The 14,476-nt window shown below is 35.3% G+C and overlaps 1 protein-coding gene across 1 annotated transcript in view; it reads left to right on the forward strand.

Annotated features, from left to right (window-relative positions):
- The first annotated feature begins 2,001 nt into the window (after positions 1-2,001).
- The window catches only part of fax (failed axon connections), a 43,972-nt gene continuing 31,497 nt past the window's right edge, over positions 2,002-14,476 (forward strand). Inside the window, exon 1 of the mRNA XM_077445874.1 lies at positions 2,002-2,344. Coding sequence (XP_077302000.1) covers positions 2,051-2,344 — 294 coding nt within the window. The 5' untranslated portion in view covers positions 2,002-2,050. The remainder of the gene's footprint in view (positions 2,345-14,476) is intronic.

Raw genomic sequence — 14,476 nt, forward strand, 5'->3', positions numbered from 1 at the left:
TGTTAAATTACAGAAAACACAAATATTGGAAGGCAAAGATCGAAAATCGAAAGATCTTAAGTCGAAAGATAAAAAAAAAGGGTGCATGGTAAACGGTACATTGATTGAACCACAGATTAACTGGATGGCTGCTTTAAACGCAATTCTCGACTTCACGAATGATATATTGCATATAAGATGACGAGTAACCTTTCGATATGCACAGATGCAATTATTAAAATGGTAATTATTAAAATTGAGTTGGATCTTTCTGGCGAGTTTAATAAGGCAAAATTCGGAACTAAAGTATCAGAAGCACATAACGTATACAGGGTAGGTATGTCGGGACTTCGGGTAGATTTCGCTTTGTGTAAGTGCGAGCAGTGCGCTCGCATAAGGTACACGTGTCGTTAATCTGTGGTTCAGTCTGTCTGGCGCTTTTCGATCGTTTGCACCGCATCGATTTCGTTTCTATGATACAAATAAAAAAATTCGGGTGTGACCAACCCATGACTTTATCTATGTATTTGAAGAATATAAGAAGGTTACAAAACAAAATTCGATATTGAACTGATGACTATGATAGCGATACAAATTGATGGAAATTTATGGAAACTTGCACAAAACAAAAGTTCTACTTCCGGTTGTCAGATTTTATTACTAAAAATCACTATCAGTATTATACTCATTAAATATCAAAAAAATAAAAATAATTTTACAGGTCAAAATAAAATAATGAAATATTGTTTTAAAAAAAAATACTACTTCCGGTTTACGAATTCTGACCAAAACCCTACCAGATTTAAGTTAGTACATAAAGGATAGAAATATAAATTTTCAGCTTAATACGTTCAGGGGTGTGGACAGAGTAGTGGGCACAACATTTTCAACCTTTCTAAGAGAAAAAAATCCCACTTCCGGTTTATAAAATTTAATAATTTTTTTTTATTTTCATCACATTGCTACAAGAATTATACTTGAATTTTTTTGTGACGAACACACATGTTTAAGGGGTCGAAAAAAATAGTGGAAGAAAAAATTGAACAAGAGTAAACTGCCACTTCCGGTTGACATATGCTTACTAAATTTTATAAATAACTTGGTATTAAGCTTAAACTTCTAGATATGAAATTTCAGTTCAATAAACCAAAACGTTTTTGAGAAAAACATAAAAAACTTCGATTCTCTAGAGTAAAAGTACTACTTCCGGTTCAGATAGAAATATTTAAAAAATATTAGGCTATAAAAATTATTATTTCTATCATATTTAAAAAAAATTCAGTCTGATTCAGTTAGTGGTTTGGGAGATAAGTGAATTCAAAAGCTTAAAAAAAAGAGGACACCTATAAGGGGAGGTACCATTTCCGGTCAACTTAAAAATTTGAAAAAAATTTACGTCGTGTCGATAAAAATTTCAGTAACCGATACTAAGTTTCAGTTCGATAGGACTAACGGTGTTTAAAATATCCCCAAAATACACACACACACACACAGACACACACATACACATTTTTTCTAGATCATGAAAACGTGATCAGTGATCGATTCTGAGTTCGAATCAATCAAAATCTCGAGTTCGAATTTTCGCATGATCACAAAACTTCATCTATTGTTACTACGTACATAGATAAAGTAAAAAAATAGTAGACTTCGATTCAAAGGTATCAAAGATCGCATGCGAAGGTAGCACCCATCTGCCTCTCTGCCACCATCGCACTTTGTCAGATTGTAATTGTTTCGCATGTTTGAAAGTATCTAAAAAAAACCACGTGCCACATTCACCGCTGTGTGATTTCGCCCTTATTCCTCTTGTTTCCAAAAACGGCAATAGAAAAAAAGTCCAGTCAAAGCAGGAGTCTGCTTGATCATTTGAGAATGGAGGGGGAGAAGGGATCGCGTAGGGGCGAGAGGGAGAGGGGTGAAGCTTGCGCGCGCGGTGCGAGCGGGGGATGCTGGCGGGGGCGCTGGGCGTAGCCGGTCGCTAGGCAACGTCGGTGACGTCGACTGTGCGGCGGCGTCAGTCAGCAAGCGGCTTTCAGTGCGGTCGGACCGCGTTGCAGAATCACTAGCCATGGCTGAAGTCGCGCCTACTCCCGAACCGCCGCGCGAGGAGCCCGCAGCCCCCGACGCGGCGCCTCCCACCCAAGAGAAGCCCCCAGCCCCCGTCGCTGAAGAGGCCGCCACCAAAACGGAAGCAAAGCCGCCAGCCGAGGAGCCCAAGCCGAAGCTTCAAGTCCACAAACAAAACTTCGACAAGGATGTCGTCTACCTGTTCCAATTCTCCAGGACGGAACTCCTGCCATCCCTGTCTCCGTACTGTCTCAAAGTGGAAACGTGGCTGAGACTGGCCGGACTCAAATACGAGGTGAGCCGATTTTGAATTTGCCGCTCTAACGTCCGCATATATATATATATATATATATATATATATATATATATATATATATATATATATATATATATATATATATATATATATATATATATATGTATATATATATATATATATATATATATATATATATATATATATATATATATATATTCATATCGTACTGATACTTTCGAACCGCGATCGATCTCGCCTAACGGTTATTATTAGGTGCGAGATGCGCCGGCGGGGGGAGGGGGAGGAGGGTTAGGGTGCGTTCAGTTCGGGGTAGAGGGGTACGAGGGTGCGCGCGCGCGCGCTCTGGAAAAAGGGGGCGATTTCTTTGTCCCGGCTTCGCTCAATTATTTCATACATGGCCGACGTGACAATACTGTGGCCAATTTGTTCTGTACAATGATTCAATCCTCGTTTAGATTCAATTTTTTAATTTTTACTTGGTTTTAATGACCGCGAGCGAATTACGCCCTTAACGCCTGCTCCGTAAGCGACACTATCGCGCAGAGCGCTCTGCCTTGCGACCGCCATTTTATTAAACAAAAGAAAATCAATTTAAAATATAAAAGATTATTTGTATTTTTGTCGCCGCTTTATTATTCACATGTATGAGCTGCGCCAGCGCATATTTTTGTTTCATGTATTTTGTACTTGCATTGCATTTTGCGTATTTTTTTTTTGTTTGTCATGTATTTTCTTGTAGCGCATCTCTTCACCAGAGGAATCTTGCACATCTCGCTGGTAAGTATCTGTCCTGTTCGAATGAACTGTAATCTCGCCGAGCGCACGTTTCAAACCAACGGTAGCCGTGCTACATGCTTATTAATTAAATAAATAAATTTTAATCATACTAAATCTTCTACGTTCGTTCTATGAATTTTTCATTCGAAATTTATTTATTTTATTTAAATTGGCACACATACAGAATAAAATATATAAAAAAAGCGGTACATTGAGATAAAAAAAATTAACCCTTTTCCATTTCGAATTAAACCTTTTTCATTTAAGAAAAAGCCTTGTAAAAAGCGAAAGCAACCTGATATGAGGCTTGTGAAAAAAGGGTCAATTTGAAATGAAAAAGGTTTAATTTAAAATTAAAAAGGGTCAATTTTAAATGAAAAAGGCCAATTTGGAATGAAAAACCCGTATCAATCTCTGCTACCGTTAAAATAAAATAAATAACAATTTCAATAACAATAAAATAACAATTTCAAACAAAGATAGAATAGTAAGCAAATAGCTCAAGTAACAAAGCCGGAATTGAATTGGAATTCTAAATGAAAATCAATTAATTATGAACAATACTATTCTTATTGTAATAATAGCAATGAGTTCCATTTTATTGGTTGTAATAAATCTTAGTATAAAACTTTTCAGGTCCATATAGGTACATACATATGTTCAAATGATGAGGCACTCGTAAATGTATATAAATAAGGACCGCGCCCATGATTTGTTTCGTAGCTAGCTCTCCAATCCTAGTATAATAGCTGTTGTTATCAGTGAAAATTCCCATCACACATATTACTCTAGTAGAGTCAAACGATTCATTGACCCGTCTTTGAGAGGGGACCATATTGATAAAACTCTTGGAATTGAAAAGTTTTTTTTTTTTTTGTCAGATCTCGTTCGTCGACCTTTGTGGGGCGAGTCCCTTCGAGAGCGCTTATACATACATATATTCTTTAATTAAAGTTATTATTTGCATTGTGTTTCCCTTTCAAAGACCCGTAATGTGTATAATAATCGTATCGCATTAAAGCTAATAATTTGTTAACACATCCTTTCTCGAACACAATGCAAAACGTTCGTTTCGTTATTACTACGCTAATAAATATCGAGCGAAGAAACATGGGCGTGTCCCTTGAAGGGTTTTCACCGCAAACCCTTCATCGTAATGTATCTCTATGTATGTGTACAATATACGGTCTGCCTTTTTATTTATTTCCATTCGGATTGATAAAATCATCAAGAAATTTCGATTAAAAAAAAACAAAATGTTTTTATTTTTAAACATCTCCGTAGAAGCTTTTAAAATAATATGTAATTTTTTTTTAATCATAAATCTCGACTGCCTCAATTTATGATATGGGAAATTTATGGACGTAATTTTGCTTAAAAATCACATCTAGCTACTACTGCTACCCAATATTCAAGTCATGAGTCTAATATTTGCTTTTATATTTTACAAAAAATACTTATTTGGGCACAATTGCGTCAAATTTATTTCAAAATTGTGTTTCAAAAGAGATTACAGTTCAATCGTTAAGACAGGATTGATTTCATCGTTGGATAGATAGCAGCGGCGCGATTTAACGGTTTGAGAGCATTGTTATTATATAAATGTACTTTTTGATGAATGTATAAATTTATATATGTATACTTATGTATTTATTTATGTTTTGCGAAAAAGATCCGACCAACATATTCTTTCTGTTCTTTGTACAATGTTAAAGCAATTAAAAAAATCCTTAATGACGATCAACAGACAATATTTTGTCGCCTCTATTGCTTTATAATACAAAATTTCATTATAGTTTGCCTTTTCATGGTATAGTTTTGCATAGCTTGATTCCTTTATGCGGGACCATATATATGAAGGTTTGCGACATTATTTGTCATATAGTTTTTTTGATTCGATTATGTATACAGATTGTACAATGTCGGTCTTTTTAAATGGGTGTATACCCACTTTGAATATGCATATGTGCGTGACTCGCGATGCTCTCACGGTTCAACGCTCATCACACTTTTCTTTTAGATGTTGTTTCTTTTATTTAATTTTACATCGTCAAACATGTCTCGCGTTTTATACGTGCATCTTTTTATTTGTGTGTGTGTGTGTGTGCATTCCGTTTTGTATGCACTTTGGCGGTCTGTCTGTACTGTCACGATAACCCTGGCGTTGAACTTTTTTCTTGTCGTTTTATTTTTACTCTAATTATTTTCTTTGCTATGAATCGTTTGACCAATATTTGTACGCACACATTCTTAATTGACTCATTTTCAATCAATGACTCGATTCAAAGGTTGATTAAGCTCGTCGTATCATTTTTATAATAAAAAAGTCGATACTTGTTTGTGATATTCAAGTTTTATCGCCGGGTGACTCAATTTCTTGGGTTTCATTGACAAACAAAAAACTTCTTATGCGCCAGTAACTCGTCATTGTCGTTGTTTGAATCAATACAATAATTTTGATTATTCCTAAATTTGAGTTGCGCGTTTTACAACTATAACGGTTTTTTGAAGCATTTCTGCAATTTTGGCCCCCTTGAATTTCATAAATTCTTTATTTTAAGGTATATACTCGACGAAGCTATGAACGAATTTTATTTTTGAAAAAAATAATTACAGGAAAATGAAAAAAATTACGATTTCCTGAAAATAACGCTTCCCCCATACAAACTCATTGCGGTCGCTTTGTATGGGGACTTTCGATCGAAACAGCAGCTTTGAATTCTCGTTTATCAGTCAAAACGTATTAGAATCGAACCAAAAAAATTTCGATAGGTGAATCCTTTAGGGCGTTTATTTTTTTTAATAGTTCGAAACTAATCTCGAAAAAGAGATATACATGTATTAAAATTACGAAACAGAAATCTGTGTTGTAAATATGATATATTATATTCGAAACTAAGTAAAATTTTGATGATTCGGATTATCCGAATCCTTCCTCCCCAGCATTAATTCCTCCACCGGATAATCGAGAGTGTAAACTTTTTCGAAATGTTTGTCGAGATAACTTGATTGATTGTAGGCACAGTACATTGTTTAAAACCAATGCAATTTTTATTCAACGATCCCTTGATACGTCGAAAGTTAGGTCCATCGATGAAAATCCAAAAATTGCATTTTTCTCTCCGGCTCATCATCCGGTACAATCATACCTGAAATTTCTCTATTATGCATCATTGATGCGAGGAGATTTTTTACAATAATTTGGAACACTTAAACCTTTGTACAATTTTGGTGCAGGTATAAGTTAACCCTTACTACTATTTTTTTCCAATAATTCAAATTCTGAGAAAATTTTAATGCTCATTCTGATGGATAGAGCTCACGCTTTAGGTTTACGTATATCCGATTAGTAGATATTACGCGATTGGGTCTCTCGTCAAATTCAATTAAAATGCCAAATGCTTATCAAATCTGAGTAGTATTATTTCATTTGACAAAATATTTATTTCATTCTCGGGAATGAAGTTAGGAAACTTATCTTTTGATAAGTTCGTCGTAGCAACGTTGGCTGCGATGAGTTTCGTAGTAAGTTATTTATTGACAGACTTGTCTGCTAATAAATTTTCTCAAATGAATTTGTATTCCTTTCAATTATACGTGTCATCGAACTGTAATAAAATAAAATTGCATTATCAGTAGAGACCTGTATTATTAGCATACATTTTTTTCTTCAATCTCAATGTTTCATTTTAGCGAATAGAATGTTCAGTTTTGACATATTTATTTTATATATAATTTTTAAATTAAAAATCATTTCAATTCCTCTATCAAATACACATAATATATTAAAATAACTACGAAAATAATGGCACAAATGCGATTTTTATCATCTGTCGCAAAATGCTAAAAATATACTCTATTTGTCATCTACACGTTCATGATTTCAGTTTGAACTGTAAAAAAAAGCTTTTAATCACCTTAATCGTTCTTCATACGTAAATATACAGTTAAGTCTTATAGTGACGCAGCCCTTCTCCAGTTGGACTTACATAGATGCACTGTTAAGTTGGTTTGTCGAAAATAATTTAATTTTTAGCATTCAAATAGGCCTCAATGTGACAATATCTTCAAATCGCTTGATTTAATCCCTATAAGTGGTGTTGAATTTAAGTTTTTGGATGAATTTTACGATTTGGGGGATGTTCTCAAATAATTTTTATTTAATTTTACGGCACATAGACAATATTTGTTTGCGGGCCACAAAAATGCTGGGATTCTTACTACGAGTTAGTAAACCTTTCCAGAGTGCGTTGGTGCTTAAAATTCTTTATGAATCTCTAGTACGTAGCATTCTACAATTTTCTTCCATTACATGGAGTCCTACCCATATGACTCATTCATTTAGGATTGAAAGAATCCAAAAACGACTTCTCAAATATCTTTATATGAAATTGTATGGTTATTATCCTTGGCCATATCTGCGGCTTCAACTCATTGGAGCCTCGTCGTGTTATGTTTCTGGGAAAGCATTTTTTGAGCTATTAAATGGGACAGTACAGAATCTTCAGGTTCTTAATGAATTTAAGTTTTATCCACCTAGTAAGTACAGAGATAAATTTGTTTTCTCCTCCCGTGGCTCGTATAAATATGTTGGCAACTTCTCCGTTATCTAGAGCGATATATCTGCTCAACCGGGTTGCTGGTGAAATTGACCTCTTCAATGTAATCTGTGTTAAACTGGTGGAGTGGTTGTCGAGCAACGCCAGTGGTTGATTTTATCAATTATAAATGTCAATGATTTTTCCATCAAGATATAACAGGTCGTTATTATTATGATTGTATGACTGGCCACAGTGACGCGTTAGAGCTCTCTGTAATATCACTGTGGCTAATATGTAAAAAATGAATTAAAAAAATATAAATTGTACTTTATATTGTATGTATGTATTTAAAGCGTGTGGGATAAATTCACTATCATTGTTCGGGGTTCGCAAACCATCGATTACTTTTTTTTATTTCATTTTTTTTCGTTTTTTATTCTTCTTTGAGACTTATAAGATCACCAACCGACCGGGTTCGGAGACCCGTCTTCTCGTTTCAAGCCAAGCAATTCGATGGTGTAATAGCATTCGTCCCACGATCGCCATGTGCGCTCGCATCTCGCCTTGCCCAGACCGAAAGCTCCCGTAAGGAGAGAACGGGATCAAATTTGTATACGTGCATACATATGTATGTATGCATATGTATTTATGTACATGTGTATGTAGTGTGCGAGTTCACGTCGGATGTGAAGCCGCAGAACAGTCGGGGTATAATTGATACGTCCGTTGCGACACAGCGATGTCTTGTCTGTAAGACACTCGCACACACCATTATGTATGTATGTATATATACATTTATATATATATATATATATATATACATATATGTATATTTAAACCAGTTTTTTCGATGCTTCCATTAAATTTGATCTGTTCGGTGAGAGAATCCAGATCGAATTTTTCATTGTTGGCCCCCTCGCCGAGTCCTTCCTCGTGACCCTGCCCACCTGTCTTCGCGAATACATAGAAGTTTTGGTCAGTTTGTCGCTTGAAATTCGAGATTGGAACTTTTGGCTCGGAGCTTTCCCGAAGTGCGATTGTATTAGTTGAGGAATCGATTGAAACACCAGTTACTAAAACAGTGTATGCAAATTTGGGCTGCTTTCCAATTGTGTTAATTTTGGAATATATCTGGAGTAGGCACTATTTTTATTTATAATATGAATACACTAGTTGTTTTATTAGTTGTAAATGCTAGAATTTTCTAACGAAAAATTTAGTCTAGTCATGATAATGATATTATCAAGATTCGAAATATTTAAAAATTGATAGCAATGGTAATATGAGGATAGTGGTATTTTTCGCCTCTTTCCGCTGACGCTTCAATTACAGCCTCTTCTGAGAAGCGATTTCACGTTTTTAAAAATGCCTCGAAATGTGAATATTCTCTCGGTTACCCCGGTCGAAGATGACAGTGTCTCGTGGAATTCTGGTTTTGCTTAACGGAACCAGCCCACGCCTATTTTATTTTGAATCACGCAACAGTATGAATCTTCATTACTACGTATGTATGCATATCTTCGCTCACTATTAAAAAATTGACAAAGTTGTATCTTGTATGTGTTGAAATTGATCGTGCGGGTTGGTTCTATTGTTCAAAACTAGGATGGCGTGTCGTGATATTCGGAAGTTGTAAATTATAAAATAGTTTATTACCATTTTGAAGAGCACTGATCTACGACAGGGCACACATATTTCACATTTGACTATCACACTATTTGACTAAATATGAAATAGTTTTGGGGGTATAAGCGAGTTTCATATAGGTTTCTTTTTTTTCCTTCGTTGGGGCTTCGATTGTAAATTTATCAAAATCATTATTGAAATCAAGTCAATTTTAAATGACATCTTTGAAAAAAAAATTTTTTCAAAAGATATTGATAAGAACACCGAGTAACAAAATAAAAAGTATTTTAAAGCAATATAAAATCACAATCAGTACAAAATATATCTGACTATTGATTCCAATACTCACTTTTGTCAATACTAGATTTTGAGTCAATGGCTGCAAAGGTAAAAAATCTGTAAAAATTGCGCATATTTTTTAAACTATAATATCTCACAAATGAGAGGAAACCAACAAAAATTAATGTCATATTCGAATTAAGTGATTCAAATTTAGTAAATGTAGATCAGTTTCCTCTTCGGTAAGTAAAAAAATGTGAGTTTTGGTTGCCCAGTGTATTAAGTCGTACATTATCGTGCACACAGCCGTAGGTTCTCGACCACTGAACTAAAATCTTTCGACCTCCTTCCGGGTATTGAATTGTGAATTCACAGTTATTATTGGGTTTTGTGTTTTATTTTAAAATCTGATGTATGTAGTTAGTTTAAACGTATTTCGGGTGATCTTGTCTTGCTAGTGTAGTACCTTTCGGTACTACATAACTCCTAGTTACTCGTTTCCAAACGAATTATGCTTTCTTTCAAAGTTATTCAGAATGTTTATTTTGTTCCCATATCATCGTTGCTACATACCTATTACATGTTCACAATTAACTTCAAACCTTTTATCGACGTATTTCAAAGCGAAACTAGCGCGGGTGTATACATTTTTTATTCATATGTATGTATGTAGTAGAGCTCGGTGTTTTACGATCGACTCGGGTCGTTGACTAGCTCTTCTCGTGTGCGCTTTTGCAACGCGAATGCATCCCGATATCTTTGTGCAAAGTTAATTTAACGGTTTAACTCGCTATGTGTATGTGTGCTTTATTGGCGTTACTACTATGTTTTTAATTACTATTCATTTTCACGTAGGTGTAATTAGAGCGTTCGTTCAACTCTTTTCAGACGTGCGAAACGGTTCGTCGTCGAAAATATTTGTTTTTTTATTAAATAATAATTATGTAAGTATGTCGATTGCCTAGAATCATATCGAAAATGGGATAAAAAAGCTTATGATACTTATAGTTGGTCTGCTGTAGGTCGAGGCAAAAGCTTACACGCTGTCTCTTACACCGCTTCCCGATCAATAACATATCTTGCAGACAGTAGAACATTGTACGCGCGAAATGTTATTGGTCGAAATGGGGTGTAAAGGACAGCAAGTACGCTATACAAAGCCAGGTGTTGAACCCCTGACCACATAATTGAAAGCACTACACGCTTACCACGCCCCTAAAAATATTATCATCATCATCATTTACATCCATTCGTCTCTGTTTTGCACAACTCTCATCTATCTCACCCTACTCATTTTTCTAATTTCATTCATCCATATTCCATATTTATTTTTAGTTCCATCATCTGGTCATTGTATAAATATATCAAGATCAACCGTCTCCTGTCGGAGTTTTCATCAGCCAGTATTTAGGGACAATTCCATTTAAAATGACACCATCAAAATCATTATTTCCACTCTACATGAGATACAAGGCTTTCCCCAGACAACTTAACTTCAAGGAAAATACAGTCGACTCATTAATTCAGCAAAATATGTAAGAAAAGATAATACATGAAAATGTATGAAGACGTTATATTCCGTCTCATGTTTTCTTATGGCTTTTTTCTTTTTACTTTTTTATATATCTAGCGTGTTATTATACACATGTACATACATATATGTCACAGTACAAGTGTACATTTCGTTCGTTCATGAACATACTAGTTTGTCCATACACGAACCAATCTGGCTAGTTATATTGTTCACAAAAACAAATTGACAAACGATGTATGTAGTTTGTTCACGCACAAACTGTTATGCTTAAGTTCGAGTATAGTAAATGGTTTGCCCCATACTCCAGTGCCTTATGTTTATCATGTACGCGTTGGAATTTTTAAAAAATTAACGGAAACGAGAATTATAGTCACTTTGTATTACGGTTTCCATAGTATTTCCCTTTTTAAATACTTAGGCTAAAAGTTTCATGCGCCACCTGGTGGGAGTCTACATATTTGAGCATTACCACTTTAACTAAACCCAATAGTTCGTGTATGAAGGAACCAGAGTGAACACTTGGACTGTAATATGTGTACATATGTACATATTTCGAGTTGACTAGTACACATTTTTGAGACGGTTGAGTTATCTGTGCTTGAAATCTAATGTTATGTTCTAGAAAATCTGCCTCTACATATACATAAAATGCATATAAATATAGTTCTTTCGATTTAGTTTAGTTTGTGTATGTACATATGTGGTGGATTAGATCGTATATGCGATACGCGATACTTCGTCCTATTTCACAGAGTGCATATGAAAACGACACCATCGAGACGCGGTGCAATTGCACTTACTGCACAATGCGTTGGCCAATTTCTCTTCAGGTATTCGCTCGCTGGCGAACACAGATCACTTCTGTAAACTCGACCCACATCCGTACGGGCTGGTTCTCATCGTACGCGTCGCGGAACTCGTAGATCAATGGTAGTTGCATTGCATACCAGTTTGTGGCGATGACAAAAAAATGACGCCTGGTTGAAATGTGTGTTGATGCAGTTTTGCGCGATGAAACTAACCCACATGATTTGTTTTTTGATTGATGTTCGCAACTTCGTGAAACTTGCAAAGTTTCGTGACAGGGATCAATTGTATAGCAATCATGTGATGTTGCTTTTGTATGGTACTTAATAGTCGACAATGTACGTTGAAAAAAGTACTACTAGATAGTATCATAAGTTGAAAACTATGTATTTATGAAGTGGCGGATGTTAAAAAGTTACTCAAGTGGGCTAGTTCCGTTGCGCTGCTGAATGGTATGATATGTAGCTCAATTGTCGATCTCGTGAATTATGTGTTGATTGATTGGAATTCGTAATGACGAATCTACCGTGAACGGTTGGAAGAAGTTTATAAGTGTGAAAGATCAATACATTTGTTTGATTCTCACAAAGTCAAGTATTTTCTCTCAAAGTTTAAGTAATAAATAAAATGAGTCACAGCCGATTTAAGAAAAACAGAGGGTTCGGATAATCCCATACATAAGTGGCTCAAGTTTCCCGACTCAATTTAAAACTAAGTGTTTCGAATATTTTACGACACTTCTGAACACGTTTTTATGTCCCAATGGCGTAGTTATTTTATGCACTAGAAAAATATTGGGGTTTTCTTCCATCGAAAAGTCTCTTTAAATGTTTTATATTTTATCATTGATTACGTATACAATTTCAATGTACTTAAATGCATTTGTTTCCTATACATTTTATACTTAAATAAAATGTAAACAGTACGAACAATGAGTTTGGCTCATTTTCAGTGCCAGGAATTCTCCGTATACACTTCGCTTGAACGTGTAAATTTTGAATCTAAAATATCCGAAGCTAAATTTAAGACCGATTTCGTTTAACCGTGTGCCTTGTAACTATTGTAAATATTATCGTTAAAATGGCCAACCTTCTATGATTGTTCGACGGTAAAATGCGGTTTGGGATTCGGATTGGATGACTTCGTTTGTCCCAAAACTTAGTCAAAACATGGTGGTTCCGAAAGTTTAGTATCCTTCGTGATCGTCTTACCTTCGCACAACCCAACGGTTCAAAGTTCGACTTACCAACTTGTTAACGTCTGGGTTAAAAAATGCACTTCATGTTCACGCATTATGTTATGCGAGCGTGTATAAATATGGTTAAACGATAACGACTCATCGGTATGTGAAGTATTTCCTGTTAGCGTTGGTGGTTTAGATTCTCGCCGGTTAAATTTCGTTTTACTTTTACCAGAAATGTGCTGGACCAATTTTCAGAACTTAGGGACGCAACAATTTCGTTGTTACCATGCACGTTTTGGCAGTATTATACAAATGTATCTGTGTATATAGTATGTCAGATGATGATAAAGATTTTTTTTTAATAGTAGTTATATAATATTAATATTAATATCATCATCAGCCGTTCACCATCCACTGCTGGATGCCTCTCCAATACGCTTCCACTCGTCTCTGTTTTCTGCAACTCTCATTCATCTCACCCCACACATTTTCCTAATTTCGTCTACCCATCTTAACATGAACATCTGCGGTCGTATTTTTACCCTTATGCATTCTCTCGGGTACCACTCTAGCACTTCTTTTGTCCATCTTTCGTCCATTCTTCTAGCCACGTGGCCCGCCCATTGTCATTTCAGTCTTTTAACTTTATCTACTATGTCCCTTGTCATACTTCTCACCCACGTGTTCCGCTTCCCGTCTTTCCTCGTTATGCCGAGCATACAGCGTTCTCAACATACTTCTTTGAGTGCATTGGACTTTGTGTAGCATCTTGGCGTTTAATGTCCAAGTTTCATATCCATACGTCATTATTGGCAAAACGTATTGATCAAAGATCTTTTTCTTCAGACAGAGTGGCATTTTTGATTTAAAAACAACATCGATTCGTCCAAATGCTCTCCATCCTAATTTCATACGTCTCTTTATTTCTTCTTCTTTACTACCGGACATGTCTATTATTTGACTCAAATATAAATATTTATTTATTACTTTTACTATGATTTTATATACAAAGTATCAATAGATGAAGTACATATTGGGATTATAAGAAAATTCAAAAACTAAACAAGGCAATCGTTTTCATCGGGAATTTGACGTATTGACTGATTTTGCGTAGCGATGTATTATGCGGCACATTTTACATGTAGTAATGGCGAAATTGAGAGCATTGAGTGAATTTTTGTTGTAGCATATTTTTGTACTACGCAATATCCAAAGTTCACACAGTTCATCTAGTGTTCTCTCGATTCTTTAAATTTCGTATGGAGATTGACGTATGTGTATCCGCGTGTGCGTCGGCCTTCATGCGAAAGCGCACTTTTGTTAATTTATTTCTGTCTTTTTCTGTCGGGACAAAGTGGCCACATGTTGATATGAATAATTATGTACTCTAAAGTGAATGA

Source organism: Arctopsyche grandis, chromosome 2 (assembly GCF_051622035.1).
Source record: "Arctopsyche grandis isolate Sample6627 chromosome 2, ASM5162203v2, whole genome shotgun sequence".
Taxonomy (NCBI): Eukaryota; Metazoa; Arthropoda; class Insecta; order Trichoptera; family Hydropsychidae; genus Arctopsyche; species Arctopsyche grandis.